Here is a 19,723-nt window from a genome sequence, read left to right on the forward strand (position 1 = left end):
TGGGCTCTGAAGCCCACCCCTTCAAACCACAGCAAGTAGGATGATCACTATCTTAAGTTCATGCCTTCGTCTTCTCTGGCTTTTTCTTCTTTTGGTGAAACACACCGTGCCTTCTCTGCTTGCAAATGAGTGCATCAGAGGCAAAATATTTTAAGATCTTTCATGTCGGAGAATGACTTTATTCTAGGCTTACATTCAGTTGATACTCCGACTGGATGTAAGACTCCAAGACGAAAATTATTTTTACAAAGAATCATTATGACACTGTTTACTGTTTTTTAACTTCCACTGTTGTTCCATTATCGTGCTGGTTCTCAGTTCATTGTAGATGACTATTTTTCTCACTGAAACCTTCAGGATCATCTTTTTCTCCCTAAAATTTAAGTAGATATGTGTTGATGTGGATTGTTTTTCCATCTATTATGCTGGACACTGTATCCCAACATGGGCCCCTGTCCTGGGCCCTGCAATGTAGAAAGGGCCCCACACAAACACCAAAACCAAATTGTCATTAGACAATATTTTAAAAGCTCAGCAAGTACATTTTTAAAAAACAAGAATTATGGGAGAGGGGCAAAGGCTGAACTGGGGCCCTTCAACCCTGAAAATGCAGAATTGAGAATGTGTCAAGAGAAACAATTCAGTTTCTGCCTTGGGGCACCAGAGACAAGGCAAACTGGTTCTCCCACCCCCTCCATGGGTAACCGTGCTATCTGCTACTTCTATGCTCAATGATACAGATTGGGGAGGTGTTTGAAACTTTCTGGAAATCTTAAACCAGGAGGCAAGAGGGAGGAAAACTTGTCTAGCCAGTTTCCCGAAGAAGCTTGACCAAGTCAACCTTCAGCCCAGACCAGCTTCCTCCTTGCTATTCCTGCAAGCAGCTTGCCTCCTCCTATCTCTCAGTTTGCATGGGCTGCGCTGGTGCAGGGGAACACAAGGCTTCATTTGTCTCTAGGCTTCGTTAAAAGGGCGATCTCCAAGGAAAAGGCAGTGGATTTGGGTGGATATGTGACCTGAACCTAGGGCCTAGCTCAGTTTGTAACTTGGGCACATTTAGAGTTACAGTACGTAGGCCTCCATTCATACTGCTGCACTGGCGCCTGCAAACGCGAAGTGTGGGCCTGTGGATAATCACTGGACAGTTTCAACGTGGAGAATTACCCTCAAGTTTTGGGAAATTCAGCATTTCATTAATAATTTCTTTCCCATTGTTTTCTTTTCCTTGAAATTTGTGTTAATTGAATTTTCTTATTCCTTTTCTCACCTACTGACCGTCTCTTTGCCTGAACGTCAACTAACTTTACAAATGTATTTGTTTTCTGATTCTTTTTCTTTTGTAAGGTTTTGTTTTTAGTAAGTTAGTGATTTAGTACTGTTTAGTATTGTTTTAGTAATCTCTACACGTGGGGCTTAAACTCATCACCCCAAGGTCAAGAGTTGCATGCCCGCCCAACTGAGCCTGCCAGGCACCCCTGGTTGATTATTTAATAGCATCCTATTGTTGCAAGGAACACTATCTATTCTTATCCCTCAGAATATATTAACTATAGTCTTAAATATTTCCTCTGCTCTTCATGTTATCTATGTTTCTTTCGAATTCCCCTTTTAGTGTTAATCTTAAGTGTTTTTTGATGGAGATTTTCTTCGAATATCTGGTAATTCTCTGCTTTCGTTTCATACATAAAAATTAGATACTGAGATAATCAGAAAACTCCGTGTGCATTGCAAAGACTTTGTAGAAATGTGTGCACACAGTAGGATGACGGAGGGGCCTGGCAGCTATTTTGTTGAAGACCTATCTCCAGATGCTCTGAGACCACTCTGAGTCTTCAGAAGAATCTTCCCGTCTCCTGCTTGGCAGGCATAATCCTCACGATTGGCACTTGGTTGCTGGCCGGGTTAAGACGTTGGGCGTCTCTCCATTCATTTCCCTCAATGGCCCTGCCTTTGACCAGCATGCCACTCGTATCTTCTTCAGTGACTTCAGCCAGCCCACGTCCCTCACCTCTCTGGTTTGGTTTTCTAGAAAATTAATTTCTCTCTCCTGCTGGAAAAAGGGAGGATATGAACCTGTTTCCTGCCACCTGTTTTACCAACATCATCACCCCTCCTTTAACCGTTCAGAGCACCTGTGCCTACAGTCCTCGAGCCTTGCCAGTGCTCTGTGAGGCCAACGGGCATACTTCTCTTCGGTATCATTTTCCCCAACCAGATGTACACAGGTACTTAAGCATTGTCTTTGTCCTTTCTGTTAGGTCATTAACCATTCTGTTTTCAGTCTTCATATATTGTGGCTCATAATTGTCCTTATAATCATCCTAAAATGTCCTATAACCCTTTTAGCAAAGATGGTGTTTGCATTTCTGTTTCTTGTTTTTGTTTGGGTATGGCCTTTGAGAAGAAAGGGGATGAAAAATGTTTTTACTACTAAATTAAAGTCACCCTCAGGTATATTTTAGGAAAGCAATTTACCAATACGCTAAGAAATCAAAACAAAAAGTTGCCGAAGGCTTATAAACCAAGGCTTCTGTTCCCATCATTCCACATACACAGCTCACATCAGGGTAGCCAGTAACTTTTATGTTGTTAAAACAATGGGCATTTTTCAGTCTATTAACTTTCTTCTTAGCAGTGATGGACATCCTTTATAATCCTGTCCTACTTAAAACACTCTCTTCCTTTGTTTCCATAATACTGCATGTTATGTGTTATATTCCAACTCTCTGATTGTTGCCCTCATTACTTCTTTCAGTTATCAAGTATTTATTGGGTTCCTTCTCTACACCAGTTGTTTTACTAGGGGCTTAGGGCATAATGATAAATACAAAATCACAATTCCCACCACCTAGGAACTAACACTTTGTGTGTCCTTCGCAGATGTATGTTTCCATTTTGTCACGAAACTGTAAAATTCCTGTATTTTATTTTAGATTTTTCTTGTTTCTTCTCATCATATATTATCTTCTTTGAAATACTCATACTAAGGGGGAAAAAGATGTAACCATGTGAGCTGATGGACCTGCCAATCAACATGAACTGGAACTTCCCCAGCTGGCAGTTTGAACACCTCAGTTTCTCCACCCCATGAAGCCAGTGGAGACCACGTAGGAAACCTGGCCTTCCTCCCCCAGCAAGCAGTAAGGAAGCACCCATCCTTTCCACACTGGGGGGGTGTCCATGGAAACTACATGGAAAGCAGTAACAAGGCAATTCTATTCCCAGAACAGGTGGCATCAGTAGAGGCCTAAGTGGGGCCAGTGGGGTCTCCTGAGGAACCAGAATTCCACCCCCCACCCAGCAATAATGAAGAGCCCACCCCTGTTTGGTGTCAACAGAGGTTGAGGGGAAAACCTATAATCCTGCCCCCACCTGCAATAATGTAGTATGCTTCATCCCCCCTAAACCAAGCCTTTCCCCTACTGGAGTGGTATCAGAGGAACCCAACTAAGACAGAAGCTTTGAGTAAGATCTAGAGCCTCACGATACCTAAAATAAGCTGGTTCAATTGAAAATCACTAAGAATCAGGAAAATCTCAATCTGAATAAAAAGACAATCAGTAGATGTCAGAAAGGAAATGACAGAGATGTCGTGATAATCTGACACAGATTTTCAAGCAGACATCATAAAAATGTTTCAATGAGCAATTACAAACATGCTTAAATCAAATGAAAAAAATTTTTAAAGTTCAGCAAAAGAAACAAGTCTCAACAATGAAATTGAAGCATATAAATGAACCAAAAGGAAATTTTAGAAAATTGACATTGAAAATTACAATAACCAAATTTTTTAAACTTAATGGATGGGTTCAACAGCTGAGGGGTGGGGAATCCTTGAACTGGAAGATAGAACAAGAGAAATTACCCAATCTGAACAGAGAGAAAATGAACAGAAAAAAATAAACTAACAGAGCCTCGGAGTCCTGTAGTATTGTAACACAAGCCTAATATGCCTGTCACCTGAGCCTCAGGAAGAGAACTCTAAGGCCTGAGAAAGAACTCGAAGAAGTAATGGTTGAACACTTCCCCAATTTGGTAAAAGATGTAAACCTAAAGATTCAAAAAGGCAAGCCGACTCCAACCAAGATAAACTCCAAGAAATCCGTACCAAGACACACAGTCAAACATCAGAAAATACAAAGAAAATTATCTTGAAAGCAGCAAAATAAACAACTTACTTATAAGGAAAACATAATACAAATGATAGCAGAAAACATGATCGGAAACAATGAATGCCAGAAAGAAGTGGCACATGTTTTAAGTGCTGAGAGAAAAGAACTGTCGATCTTGATTTCAATATACAGTGAGTTTATCTTCCAGGAACAGGAGGGAAAAAAAGACACCAGATGAAGTTACACAAAGAGAATTTGTCACCAGCAGACCTACCTTAAAAGACTGGCTAAAGGAATTTCTCCAAACAGAAAGAAAATGATAAAAGAAGGAAATTTGGAACACCAAGAAGGAAGAAAACCATGGAAAGGGGAAAATAAGGGTAAATAAAATACATCTTTCCTCTTCTTTTAAGCTTTCTAAATATGTTTGACAGTTGAAGCAAAATGATAACACTGCGTGATACGGTCTACACATCTGCAGAGTAGTATTTAAGGCAATTGAAGAGAAGAAGGTAAAAGGAGACAAGGAGGAGGTAAGATTTCTGTCGTTCACTCAAAGTGGGTAAATGTTGACCCTGGCAGACTGTGGAGAGTTACGTGCATACAATGTAACACCTACGTAACCACCAAAGAAATCTGTACAAAGAGATACACTCGAAAATCCTAGAGAGAAACCAAAATGGATTTTTTTTAAATGTTCAAGCAACCCACAGGAAGGAAAGACCTAGAAAACAGTAAAAAACAAAACAAAACCAAAAAAAAAAAAAAAAAAACCAGCAAAAACACAAGATAAACCAAAAGCAAAAAATAAAATGGCAGATTTAAACCCCCAGCATATCTATCACCACAGTAAATGCAAAGGGCCCAAGGCAAACCAAATATTTGAAAATTGGGATGTTCCTGGGTTATAGAAACATAATAGCTTACACTACTGTCAGAACTTGTACAATATTTGCATTTGTTTATAAATTATACAAATAATATTTATTTTACGGTGCAATTAATAATATCCTACCAACTTGTACATGGTGTAAATAACTTATGTAATGCTCTCTGCTCAGTCCCTGCCTGGCACAGGCGAGCCTTCAGTGGTAGCCACTATCATGAGGACTGTAATTGTGGGGGGCTCCTCATTTTTTGCTTGCTCTGTGTGTCAAGTTTTCCCAGGCTCTCAAGTGCCTTACTTCTCCACTATACATACTTTTCCTAAATGAGCTCATCTACAGCCATCACTTCAATGCCACTCCTACCAGGATCAGCAAAATACTCAGCACACACGTTACAAACTCCCCCTTCACCCAATCCGCAGGTTTGGTACTCATCTCGTTATTCTCTAGGCAGCCACCTTTAACTCATCAGTCAGAATTTGAAATGAAATCTTTTTTCTATTCTAGATAGACACTAACGAGGGCTTATTTTGAGTCCACTCTTTTCCTGGCTTAAGTTCACAAACCATTCCACGGGTCCATCATAAAAGTCCACGCTAAAATCTACGTGAAATTAAGAAGAAAATGGGAAGAAAGATTGGAAAACGGAAATAGATTTATCGTCTTAAATGGGTTCAGCAGAGGCCTTGGAACTACTTTTCTATTTAGAGGAGAAGACCTGAGACAAGGGGCTCAATGAAGCCAGGGTGAAGAACTCTAAGCACCGACAGGCTCTGGTCCAAGCTCATCCTAAGAGTGAGGGATTTACTGCATATTGTGTATCCATCACTGAAGAACATGGACTCATTTGCCCTGAGACAAGCTAGTAAGCTACTAATTCTGTAAATTAACAATCCCAAACATTGGTGTATTACTTGTTGAAATACACTAGGAAGAAAAGAGGAACTTTCAGTTGACCTGGTGCAACTGACATTTTACAAAAGGAAGCTGGGTTCACGAGTGGCAGAGATACACATAAAATCTGTTTCTCCCCCTTCCAAGTCTAAATTTCTGCCACTTTAGTTTGTCATTTACACTATTGTGTATGCACACCGCTGAGAACACACACGTGCAATGCCGACTAATTTCACAAAACTCATACATATCCTTTTGTAAACATTTAGTGCAAATATAAAGAAAGCATGGGTCATTGTCTCCATCCTGCACCGAACCACACCAGCTCTGGAGTGAGATGTCCTATCTGTGGTATGAAGAACGCCTTCGAAGATGCTCACCTACTAATCCCCAGAATCAGTGAGTATGTTACATTACACGGCAAAAGGGATTAAGGGTGCTAATTAACTGACCTTGAAACAGAAGATTATCCTGTGCTATCCAGGTGGGGCCCAAAGGGTTTTTAGGGTCCTTACATGTACATGGAAGAGGCAGGCGGTAGTCAGTGTCAGTGACTGTGATACAATGAGCATCAACTAGCCACTGTGGACTTTCAAGATCAAAGAGGGCCAAACAAAGCAGGCAAGAAGATAGATCGTTCCAGAAAGAACTCAGCCCCACCGACACTTCCTCTCCCCGCACCCTGACACATTTTTAGCCCAGTGAGATACCTTCGGACTTCTGAGCTACAAAACTGTAAAATAATAAGTCTGTGTTGTTTTAAGCTACCAAAGTTGCAATAATGCATTAGAGCAGGAATAGGAAAACCAATGTACTTTCCATAGTTGATTTCATGCTTTCCTGGGGCCATCAAGAATTGGAGTCTGGCTATAAAGTGTTTACCAGAGAGAAATAAAATTATTATTGGTACTAACACAAGGCAACTAAGCCATTTGTTCCTTCATAAAATAAAAACCCCTCTCAAAATTCAATTCCAAAAAACATTTATTGTGCCCCGAGGAGATGGGACATGGTTAAGAGACAGCCCTCCTCTGTGTGGGTGTAACTCCAGCCCCTCCATTTATCCTCAGCGGATACATCTTATGTCTCACTAGTCCTTTACAATTAGTCAAGTCTCCTATAATGGAAGCTTTGTTCAGAAGCTCAGAATCTTCTTAGAAAGTTGTGGTTAGAAGAGTGATGTTCCCAACTAATGGAAAATTTGCTTCATTTTCTAAATTAAAAAAAAAAAGTTACCATGAGAAACAAGAGAAACTAGTGTGCAAAAGATCAGACTTGTCTTTCCCACTGCCCACTGTGACTTTGGACACGCGACTTAATTTCTTTCAGATGTTTAACTCCTTATTCTCCCTCCCTCTCCTTGTGCCTCGAGGGAGATATTTACACACTGTCCAGGTAGCCATTTTACTTCATGAAGAAACCATTTTAGAGGCTTCCAAAAAAGCCAAGTATTAAAACTGGGACCTCCTGATTCAGAGCTCCGAGGCTTTACAATTTTTAACTGAATTGTATGTTCTGTGCATTGGAAAATCTGAGGCCTTTCTTCTGGCTCTCCCTTAAAGAAGATTCCACAGGTTGAACTGGAATCCATGTCCTAGATAGACTAGAAAAACGGAATCTTGGCAAACCCAAGGGAGAGGACTTTATCCTATGCGTATTTAGTTGCTGCACATCCAGACAGACTTGCAAGATAAACTTAGGAAAGAGGTTGTCTTTGAGTTCTATGTGCACTTTTCTGAGTCAGTCTGGACTCCTTTGTCACTGTGTGAAAACCGGCACTGAACATGGTAGCAAACCCCTGTTCAGGAATCAGAGCAAGAGAGAAGAAACTTACAAGAAAGTACTGAGACGGACTCGTTGCCTCCCGCAGAGGTGCTTGGCTCGTCTGCAATTAAGTAAAGAAATGGTTATATTCCCGTCAGTGAAGATCACATGCAGTATGTCTGGCATTCAGCTAAGAGCCTCAAGCAGCTCTGGTAAATGGAGGGTTCCACTAAGTCTGTGGCCCCCAGACCTTCCTTCTCCGAATGCCACGGCCCTCTGCCATGCCTGAAATCCTACCGGTAGAAATGAAACACAGGTGCACTCCACGAGGAGAATCTGGTGGCAGGGGAGGTCTCCACTCACTCAGAAGTCCCTGAGAGCAGCACCCCAACTGGTCATACCTTCATGCGTAAGAAGTGTGTCTCTACACCCTCTACTCCCCCAGCGGCTGACCAAACATGCCACCTGAGTAAGAAGGGTGTAAGCGTAGGCAGAGTACCTCCCAGAGTCTGATACTTCTTAAGTCTGTCCTGGAAAACCTCCCAAGGAAAGAAAAAAAGAAATCCCTTAAAGACCGAGAAGAAGAAAAAAAAAAAAGATGAAGATGTTTGGCGTCACCTGGTCTTCCGGTCATGGGCTCTTCTGAATGAGCAGCAGGGACATCTTCTAGAAATAAAGGAGTAAGTTTCTTAATTTAAAAGGCTGAATTTTAAATTCAAAGGCTGGATTTTCTCTTCCTATTTAAAATCAAAGCTTCTCAATACATATTTATGTCAAATCACTATGTTGTACACCTTAAACTTATATACAATGTTATACACCAATTACATCTCAATAAAACTGAAAAAAAAAAAGGTTAAATAAATGCATTACATAGAGAAAAAAAATGAAGAGTCTTATTTCATTGGTAATTTCCATAGTCTGAACGCATCTCTTGAGAAGCAGGTATGGGGTCCAGTATATTAGCAGAAATGACCAGATGGATCTTGTAGTCGAACATGCGATGTTTCCTAATGCCCCATGGGAGGTGGCAGGGGCAGGACATCATTAATACTGATTTAGTCAACCACGACAGTTTGGATAGTTAGAACACAATACTGAAGTAGAGTTTCATGTTGCAAATGATGTACATTCTTCAGGGAAGACAATTTTATTTTTTAAAGATTTATTTATTTATTTGACCGGCAGAGAGAGCGCGCGGGAGCATAAGCTGGGGGAGTAGAACAGGGAGAAGCATCGATGTGGGGCTCGATCCCAATCATGACCTGAGCCGAAGGCAGACGCTTAACCAACTGAGCCACCCAGGCTCCCCTAGATAAAGATTTTAAAGCCAGAGAAACTACCCTTTTTTAATAGTCCTTTCCATTAATATACAATTTCTGGATTCCTCCAACTACTACCTGCAACACCCCCAATATACTTAGAGAGCAGGGCTGGAAGATAGTAGATCTCAATAAATGTTAGCTATTATTTGCAGACATAAGGATCAGATGGTATACAAATCTGCTTTTGAAGGTAAGAGCCAAGGGTCTTTCTTGACAAAAATCCCAGGCATCCCTCCAAGGATCGGGGTTTTTTTGTGGGGGGTAGAAGGCATCAAAATCTTATGGCCCCTTGGCTAAGTGCAATACAGAAAAATGAAAGAAGGTGGAGACTTGAAAGAGGGATGGGCAGAGATAAGACCACTGCTTAATTCATGAAGCTTTTAAATTCCTTTTCTCTTTTGTTCAGTCCATACTCAAATAAGATTTACATTTACCATAACCTTCTCTCAAAAAGTTCTCTATGTAAACTGAATTGTAATGAACTAGAAAAGAAAAGGAAATTATTAACCCCTTTCTGGCCACCACATCCTTCGATCCATTGGAGACACCAAAGAGCACCTCTTCTTTGAGAAGCCCAGAAGGCTGGTCCTGATCAGGTTTGGGCAAACCTCTGGGATGGAGCCATGTTGGCATTCAACCAAGTCCAATTCCTGATACCCTGGGGAAATGCTTGAATTTTCCTCAAGTTTTGGAGAACTTTTGGCAAAATTTACTCTACCTCAAAGCAGCAAAAGTATCCCCAAATGTGTAAGTTACCGCAGGAAATTTCTATGCAATCATCTATAAACAAAAGAATGGAGGGAGGAAGAAATTTCTGCATTTTTGAAGTTAGGAATCCTTACCCATGGCTTTAGTGATTGCTTCCTCAAAGGTATGAGTGAGCGATTCCACCTCAGTAGATAATTCTAGGACAAGAAAATGGAAGATAGGTATGATCATAAGCTTACACTGCAGAATCAAGTACACTTAGGAAGGCAGGCTTTCCCTCAGAAATGCAAAAAATGGGAACCCACCCACTCCTGCCCAGGCCTCCTCTGAAGCCAAAACAGTCACCTACCGAAAGCTTGGGCGTCCTCAAAATGCACATCCGTGGTCGATTCTACATCACTAATGGAGACTAGGTCCATGGGAGACTCCAGGTCAGTGGTGGACTCTGGGGTCGAGGGGGACTCCACATCAGTGGGGAACTCCGGGGTCACCGTGAACTCCAGGTCAGTGGAGGACTCCAGGTCAGTGGTGGACTCCAGGTCAGCAATGGACTCCGGGGTCACCGTGGACTCCAGGTCAGTGGAGGACTCCAGGTCAGTGGTGGACTCCAGGTCAGCGATGGACTCCGGGGTCGCTGTGGACTCCAGGTCAGTGGTGGACTCCAGGTCAGCGATGGACTCCGGGGTCGCCGTGGACTCCAGGTCAGTGGTGGACTCCAGGTCAGCGATGGACTCCGGGGTCGCTGTGGACTCCAGGTCAGTGGTGGACTCCAAGTCAGCGATGGACTCTGGGGTCACCATGGACTCCAGGTCAGTGGTGGACTCCACATCAGCGGGGGCCTCCAGGGTCGAGGTGGACTCTACCATGGCCAACGCTAGGTCAACAGTGGACGCTAGTTCAGCGGTCAACTCAAGGGCACTCATCAACTCAAGTTCACTGATCAACTCAAGGTCAGTGATCAAGTCTAGGTCACTAATTAATTCTAGAGGAGCCAAAAAGGAAAAAAAATAGTTTAAATACTTTCTAGAAAGACTATTTTCACCATCTCTACACCGTTCCAAGCTAGATCTCTTTCTGGGGAAAACCCGGAACATAAAAGGGTATATTGAATCAAATACGGTCTCACCCTAAGTTTCTCTTCTGCCAAGTGCTAGAAAGTGCAGAAGACTAACTGCCACCCAGGAGTGTCCCCTCAGAGGCTCTTACACCACTGTCTTTTGAGGGGGTCAGTGTGGAAAGGAGCATTCAATACTGTGCCTCTGTATGGAAACTGGTCAGATTGGAACAGAATAAAAATTCCACGGATATCCCCCCTATGATCCTCCCAGGTCCCTGAAAACAAATACCAAAAACCAAAGGGGGACACGGAGCTAGGAAAATAGCTATTCCCAAAATGGATAAACAAGAATAGAATTGACTCTAAAATGGGCTGCTCCTATCATGTTTTCATCTAATGAGTGAAGTCTAGGACCTCATTTTCCAGTCTGTCCCACAGAATGCACAATCCAGACATTCGGGGGCTCGCTTACCATTGAGAGCATCATAACCGAACAGGCCTGGTGAGTGTACAACAGGCTCTTCTTGGGCTACAGCGAAAGATACGAAAGATACCCAGTCACTGTGACTGCCTGGTGAACAGGTGACCGGCACCCCGCCAATGAGGCCAAAAGCATTCGCTCTCTAATATAGTCACTGTGCTTTATCATTCATCCATATGGAGTGAAGAACCCCAAACCCATCTGATAAAGTGACAGCTACCAGAGGGAGCACTGGGAGGAAGAGGATGGGGGAAAATAATTATTTAAATGCCAATGAATGAACACACCTCCTCCTGAGAGATCAAATTGAATTCAGAAAGAATTAGGAAAGAAAGCTTTTGGGGGAAAGTTTTCTTTCTGTCTGGTTCATGAGGACAGCTGTCTCTTTCTCAGTGCGATTCACAGCTGTCCAGACCCACTGATTTCCATTGCACGAGACTGAATTAGCTGCTGAAGCACTTTGAACTATACTCTATTGCAAAATGAGGATACAGCCTAGGACTTTTCAACTTGCACTCAATAGAATAAAGCCTCCGTAGGGCCCAAGAGTGAACAGGAACCCAGTAAACCCTCAGGAGTTCTCCCGTCACCAATCCTAAACCCATCTGGCCCAGCCTTATTGCCTTTTTATCTAGGTCAGTTCAATCACCAAATCCACATCTTAGACTCAGCCAGCCACCCATCCCCAACTAACACCAACTTGACAGACTTGCACTTTACCACATTCACTGCTGGTCTCTGTTTCTCTTTCTGCTCCTGCAGAAAGACACATGCGCACACACCCCATAAAAGAATTTTAGTTCCATTCTCCAACAGACGTCCCAGGGATGCACTTACTCTGGTGTATTACGGGGTAAGCCACAGCTAGGGCCAACCAGGCTGTGAGTATCAGGGTCTTCCGGAGCATCGTGCCACCGGGAGTGCAGGGGGCTGGTGAAAGGCAGAAGGGAGGTGGCAGGCCCCGCGATTGTGCTGTGCGGGCAGAGGTCCTTTGAGCTTTTATGCAACCCACCCCCCGTCCCTGAGGGCGGCATTTTCAGGTGGTTGTTAAAAAAAAAAAAAAAAAGGAAAAGGAAAGGAAAGAAAAGAAAAGAAAAAGCAAGCCTCGCCCACGGAACTATGAGAATGCCCCTGGAGCAAAGGTGGGAAAGGGAACTGGGGGCAGGGCAAAGCCAGGAGTATGGAAAACTCTGATAAGGACTTGGGCAAAATGAGGTTGTCCCTTAACCACTAGGCCCCACTATCTGCTTCTCAGAGAGGCAGGTGAGAAAGCCGCGCTACCTGGCCAGAGGTCGCAAGTTTGTCATCCAGGCTGCGGCCGAATATTGCTTTACAGAGCCCCCGAAGAGCCGCTTTGTATCAGAGTGTGGGACTAAGAACCACAGTCAGAGTCTGCGGGCTACTCTGATTCTAAGGGAGAGCCCTGCCCTGTTGCAAAGTCTTCTCCCCACAGGGGGTCCCTCAAAGAGAACCGTCAAAGAGAATAAGAATTACTACTATTACTACTACAAAATTAGCTAAAATCATAAGGTTTCACATGTGCTATCTTGTTTGATTCTCACCACGATCCTATGTGTGAAGCATTATTACCCCCATTTTTTCGGTGAGCAGACGAGAAGCTGAAAGCCTGAGTGACTCCGGATTCCCCTGATACGCTCTGTCCGGGAGTCATTAACCTCAAGTACTTCCTGGCCAGGTGGACCTGGCTCCTGCTAGTGACGTCCCCAGTCCTCTAGGGGGCAGTAGTAAGTCGCCATGTGCTCTTGGCTGCAGCCCTGACTGGAGGACCCCTCCCAGGAGATGCAGACAGGACGGTGGGGTTGACTCATGTGAATCAGCCTGGGCGCTCAGTTACTCATCACAACCCTTACCTGGAAAGGAGGCTTTACCGCAGATGCAGGACTCCCATCCCGGCGTCAAACTCCCATGACGTCTGTAGGTCTCAGTTTTCTTTACTTAAAAGGTCACAGTTGAGTCCTGTTCCTCAGAAAGCACGGGGTTGACAATACCATTGGGAGAAAACTCTCAGTAATAGTGATAATAACAGCTCACACTTAGTTAAGTGCTTAACTGTGTGCCACAGGCATATATTATTTTATCCAATTCCAAACCTAGGGTAATTTTATTATTCTCCTTTTCTAGATAAAGACACTAGGGCACAGAGAGGTTAGGGAACTCATGAAAGGTCACACAGTAAGTGTTACAGAATCCGGAAGCAAACCTGTGGGCAGTCTGGTGCTAGGGCCAATGCTCTCAACCACGCTGTTCGTCCCCCAGCCCCCACCCAGTTATGGCCCTGACCTCTTCGTGGTCGGCTTTGTTCTGGGAAGTGTGGCACAGCACAGGCTTCACCGTAAAGGTGGGGGAAACACACATATACATTAGAGAACATTTTGTTCTTCTGCAAACCTCCTTTCCTTGGCAAGCCCTGTGCAATGAAGTATATGCCAAACACAACAGTCACGAGCTTGGGAAGCAAGAAGCTCTCAAAAAACTTGCAGGCAAAACCATAGGACTCAAATGAGGCAATAATCCAATAAGTCATAGGTCAGTGGAAGAAGGGGGAGTTTTATCTGCATCAGCTACAATAGGAGTATATCTCCTATCCTAGAAAACGGCAAGAATGGATTCCAAATGTGCAAAGTAGGATCTCTTTGGGGGAGAGCTGGGCTTAGGAGTTCAGGTATTAAGGGGCAGAAACAACCACCTTCTTCTAGAAGCTTTGTTTGGCAGCTCAACCACCTAAAATACAGATACTGCTTTAGGTGGTCTTCCAATGGTCATGTTTCCATTTTTATTTGCCTCAGTTTCCCCCAGAGTCAGTGAAACGACATCTACCTGGTGACCTCTATATTGAAAAATGGGAGCAATTTGGTTTCCCCTCCTGAAGACATGTCACTCTTTCTCACCATCTGAGTATGACACAGAGGGTCCAGGAGAGGAACCAAGCTGAATAAAACTGGACAGTTATCATTACTGGGTTTTTTTAAATTAACATGGGGTTATCATTCTGTTATGTATTATTAAATTATTTGGCCTTCTTGACTTTACATATGCTAGCAAATGTTATAGAATCATGTAATCTCAAGGCTTGAAGGTATATTAAATTGCATCCAGCTCAACCAGAACTCCAGTGTCTCGTTTTCTAATATAAGAGTAATATTTTTTCCTTATATAACACACCTGTCAAGTGGCCTGACAGCCCCAGTGGTGGGGGACTCACTACCTTGAAAAGAGTAGTTCATATTTGGACAATTATTCCTTGCAATGGCTAATTATGCCTTATTATTATTTTAACCTGTTGACCTCAGTTTTATTTTGAGGGCCATATATAAAAAATTGGGCCCTTCTTTTCTCTTGAGATGTCAGAAGTAGATATCATTGTATTTTCCAATTTCTGCACCATCCTGAAAAAAGTTTACGTTTTTCCCTATCTCATTCCCTCAAATTTCTCCAGCACCTAGCGCAGTGTCTGGCTGTTATTTGTTAATAAATTTTTGTAAATATTTGTTACAAATATTTGTAAATATTTGTTAATAAATTAATGACTGGATGACTCCTCGTCACTGGTCTCTGATCTCATCTGTCTCTGGTCTTCTAAAAGGGAAACACTAGGGATGCCTGGGTGGCTCTGTCAATTAAGCGTCTGCCTTCGGCTCAGGTCATGATCTCAGGGTCCTGGGATCGAGCCCCACATCCGGCTTCCTGCTCAGCCACCCCCCTTGCTTGTGCTCTCTCTGTCAAGTGAATACATAAAAAATCCTAAAAAATAAATACATAAAATAAAAAGGAAACACTAGAATTATATTACCAAGATTTGACCTCATTAGAGTGGGGGAGGAGAGGGAAACTATCACTTGCCTTTCTGAAAAATACGTGATATTAATTTGATTGTATTAAATTGATTTGTACGTTAAATGCTAAATTAAATGCTGAAAGGTAGGCCTAGCAGGAAGTATGGGAAGTTTCCTGACAGTGTTAGAGGATCTCAAAAGCCTTTGCATTTCCTTCAGAGTGAGATCAGTTTCAGTCTAGTGGGTTGAGCTAGGAGTGATAGCCTATGGATGTGTCTCTGTCCCTCCCTAATTCCCACCCTCAGCAGACACAGGCCCTGGAGCACCTGGGAGCATTTGACCCAGGGTAAGGTGCTTCCTTCATTCCACTTGCCAACAGTCACTCTTCCCGTAAGAAGCAGTTTCCAGAGTCTAAGACTCAAGTTTCTCCTCTGGAGAACAGGGAGCCCAGAATGGGCCATCTAACCTCACAGATCAGATACAGATAAAGTCTAGCCCAGTCTTCCAGGGTCAGACCAAGCCTTTTTCTAACATCTGTTTGCGGACCCAGCAATTACAGTAAGTACCCAGAACAATTCAAAAGAAGCCCTCAAACTGATTTCTTCTTTGGAGTTATAACCGTGGAGGATATATATATATATACACATTATATATATAATGTCAATATATATATTATAATATATATATTATAAAGGCAGTTTATAATGAGATACTAAGAAATCTAAAGCAGTGCCGGGAATTCAAAACAATGTCTATTTAACAAGTGTTTACAGAGCTACTGGGAAGTACCGTGCACTAGGCAAAGAGGCCCAAATTGCAGACTCCGGGAGCCAGCAGCCCGAGTTATCAGTCCTGGCTCCACAGCCATGGGCAAGTTACCTAACTCACAGGACTTTAGTTTACTCTTTAACAAATGGAGATAAAAGTGGTTTACTTTGGGATGCCTGGGTGGCTAAGTCGGTTAAGGGTATGCCTTTGGCTCAGGTCATGATCCCAGGGTTCTGGGATCCAGCCCGAACCTGCATCATGCTCCCTGCTCAGCGGAGACTCTATTTCTCCCTCTCCCTGCTCGTTCTCTCTCTCTATCTCTCTCTCTCCTTCTTTCTCAAATAAATAAATAAAAATCTAAAAAAAAGTGGTTTTACTTCACTGGATTTTGTAAGGATTAAATTAATATATTCATATTAAAATGCCTAGAATAAGGAAAGTACATAATAAAATCAGCTATTATTATTAGGTGCTGAAACGAAAAAGGCCCAGGTCCCCAAGGAGCTGATAACATTGTTCTACAGCAGGAACAGGATGGGGCATTGCTCTGGAAAGTCCTGTGGGGAAGATGGAACAAGTTGAAGTAAGAGTGGAATTCTTTTGAATTCAGTAAACATATCTTCGGGTTTATTTTTGGGATATAGAAGGTAAACAAACAGAAAGGCCTCTAGGCAAAATGAAGTAATAGTATATTGGAGGAGACAAGAATGTGCATGAATACCAATGTTCAAGGTGTCGGGTCATGTCAACTGTAATCAATTTGGGAACATAGAGGAAGATTGTATCAATTAGATGGCTGACACTATCTTAATCGACTTTCCATTGCCGATGTCTCCAGAGTCTGTTCTGTGCTTTATGCATGGCAGTTGCCAAATAAATGATCATTCATCTGTATTGAATTCTAACATGGGAAAGGTGGGAAGGCATCATCATGTGAGCAGTAGAATCGTGGCTAAAAACTTGGGTTCTGGACTCAGATTGTCCGGACGTGAATCCAAGTCCTTGTAAGAACTCTGGCTTACCCACGTTACTCTACCCTTCTGTTTTCCTCATCTGCAAAATGCAGATGAGGACAGTAATGGTTTCAGAGGGACTTTGTGAAAATTAAATGAAGGAATCTGTATAAACTGGTAATTGGACTATAGTAAATGATTGGTGTGATTGGCAGCTCTCATGATTATAGCTTGAAATGGACCTTGAAGAATGAGTTAAAGCTGTAAGATTAACTACTCTCATTACAGAGAAGTTGGTGATGGAGAATACAGTGAGCAGCGGAGGGGGGGAGTGGGAGAGAAGGTAGTGAAAGTCTGAAATGGCATTTGGGACCAGACCCAAGACAGATGCAAAAGCAAGAGTTGCATCATTATTCTCCCAGCAAAATAGGGGCATTGAGGTTGTTTCATCAAGGATGGTCATGGTAAGACTTAACCTAACAAACCTACACAGACAAAAGGCAGGTCAGCTATGGCTTTGCATGGGCAAGAGATACTGGGGGTTGAAAAGGGTGGTGGCCTTAGGCATGAAAAGGAAGCAGATATTAAAGATATTACCAAGGTGCAGTTAAAGGGACTTGGTGGCTGATTGGATGTGGGGGAGGCAGCCCCACCGTGAGATATGTATATGTTCACAAGAGTTGGCCTTGTAGACTTTTAGTTCCTCTAGGACATGAATTCCCAGAGTCAAAACCCCAAAGCTAAAAATCAAAAGAAGGAGACAGAGAGAAGGAGGAGAATGCTAATTCCTGAGAAATGAGCAAGGAAACAAACACACTACACTAACACCAAAAATGGATTTCACTGGTTTTGAATGAAGTTTTAAGGCCCATTTTTTCTTTGGTACTAGGACACATCTTCATTGGAAATTTTGAGACTGGAGACAATGGTTTTGTTCAATATTTTGGCTCAAGGTCAGACCCTTTTAAGTCCATCGGGAGCAGGGGAGTGGTTCCATCAATGGATTGGTAAGAAATAAAACAGTTAAAACAAAATACCACCTCACATCCATTAGGATGAACACCATCAAAGAAACCAACACAGAAAATAGCAAGTGTTCACAGGATGTGGAGAAACTGGACACACACACTTGTGGGAATATAAAAAGGTGCAGCCAGGGAGGAGTTACGATGGCGGAGAAGTAGGGGTCCCCTTTTTCAGCTGGTCCCCTGAGTCGAGCTGGATATCTACCAGACCATCCCAAAAACCCACGGAATCAGCCTGAGACGCAGGAAGATACATCTGGATCTCTACAAATGAACATCTCCAGCGCTGAGTATTGAGGTACGAAGCGGGGAGCCGTGAAACCGCGAAGATATCGGAAGATAAACGGAAGGGGGAGGGAGCCACCACGTTCGGGCGCCGGGAAGCGGCAGCCACCTGCACGGGGGGAGCGGGCGGGGCTCGCGTATCGGCACCCGCGAGAGAACAGACTAAGACCGTGAGCCAGTGAATGCGCGGGTGACCAGACTGAAAACCAGAGCTCCAGAGCGCCTACTTGAACTAGACTCAAACCGGGAGCTTGGGAGTGTGCATGGGGGTGGCTGGCGGCTGGCGGTGTTAGAAACACAAAGGACAGAGACATGCGGCCCTGGAAGTGAGGGTTGGGACGCCAGCTGTGGGGCACACATCCTGGGACGGTGCAGGGTTTTTAGCAGCACTGACAGAAACAGAGTTAAAGTGGCCAAGAGAGCTCAGTGGAGAGTGGACTGTGATCTCTCTGTTCTGAGACAGAGGCTGGGATTCGACCACTGCTGCTCTGACTCTCAGAAGAGGCACAGAAAACTGCCAGGTAAAGCCGCCAGAGAACAAAAGCCTGGAAATACCAGCTCACATTGTGCCCATCCCCATCCCTCCTCGCAGGGGACAGGGAGACTCTACCCAAACAGGGTTGCCTGAGTATCAGCGCGGCAGGCCCCTCCCCCAGGAGGCAGGCTGAAAAATCAAGAAGCCCACATCTCTAAGGTCCCTATAAAACAAGTGCACACTGCCTGGGTACTGGTCAATAATTTGGGCTCTGGACAACCCCACAACCTCTCCTCATCAGAATGATGAGAAGGAGAAATCCCCCCCAGCAAAGAAGAGATAATGAGTCTGTGGCCTCTGCCACAGAACTGATGGATATGGATATAACCAAATTATCAGAAATGGAGTTCAGAGTAACAATGGTCAAGATGATGTGTAGACTTGAAAAAAAAATATTAATGAAAATATTAACGAGAATATAGAATCTCTAAGGGCGGAAATGAGAGCGAATCTGGCAGAAATTAAAAATTGTATGAATCAAATGCAGTCAAAACTAGATGCTCTGACGGCCAGGGTAAATGAGGCAGAAGAAAGAATTAGTGAATTGGAGGATGGGATGGTAGAAGAGAAAGCTAAAACAGAAACTTGGCTCAAAAAAATCCAATCTCAAGAATGTAGGTTATGGGAGATTACTGACTCAATGAAACGTTCCAATGTCAGAATCATCAGCATCCCCAAGGGGGTGGAGAAAAACAGAGCTCTAGAAGAGATATTTGAACAAATTGTAGCTGAAAACTTCCCTAATCTAGCAAGGGAAACAAGCATTCGTGTCCAAGAGGCAGAGAGGACCCCTCCCAAATTCAACCACGACAAACCTACACCACGTCACGTCATAGTGCATTTCGCAAATATTAGATCCAAGGATACAGTATTGAAACCATCCAGGGCAAAGAAATTTCTCATGTACAAAGGCAAAAATATCAAGGTTACATCAGACCTGTCTACACAGACCTGGAATGAGAGAAAGGGTTAGGAGGGCATTTTTAAAGCTCTTTCAGAGAAAAACATGCAGCCAAGGATCCTTTATCCAGCAAGGCTGTCATTCAGAATTGATGGAGAGATAAGGACCTTCCAGAATCGCCAGACACTGACAAATTTTGTAACCACGAAACCAGCCCTACAGAAGATATGAAGG

General features: G+C 43.3%; 1 protein-coding gene across 1 annotated transcript; it reads right to left on the reverse strand.

Moving 5' to 3' along the window:
• Positions 1 to 6,890: 6,890 nt before the first annotated feature.
• LOC125282274 (uncharacterized) lies at positions 6,891 to 12,183 on the reverse strand. Its single transcript, XM_057318973.1, has 7 exons — positions 12,066 to 12,183; positions 11,220 to 11,276; positions 10,040 to 10,672; positions 9,825 to 9,887; positions 8,276 to 8,323; positions 7,728 to 7,778; positions 6,891 to 7,106 (listed from the first exon to the last, which is right to left on the reverse strand). Coding segments are annotated over exons 1-7 (924 nt in total). The 5' UTR covers positions 12,136 to 12,183; the 3' UTR covers positions 6,891 to 7,104.
• Between the last annotated feature and the right edge of the window lie 7,540 nt (positions 12,184 to 19,723).

This window comes from Ursus arctos, unplaced genomic scaffold, assembly GCF_023065955.2.
Source record: "Ursus arctos isolate Adak ecotype North America unplaced genomic scaffold, UrsArc2.0 scaffold_26, whole genome shotgun sequence".
Taxonomy (NCBI): domain Eukaryota; kingdom Metazoa; phylum Chordata; class Mammalia; order Carnivora; family Ursidae; genus Ursus; species Ursus arctos.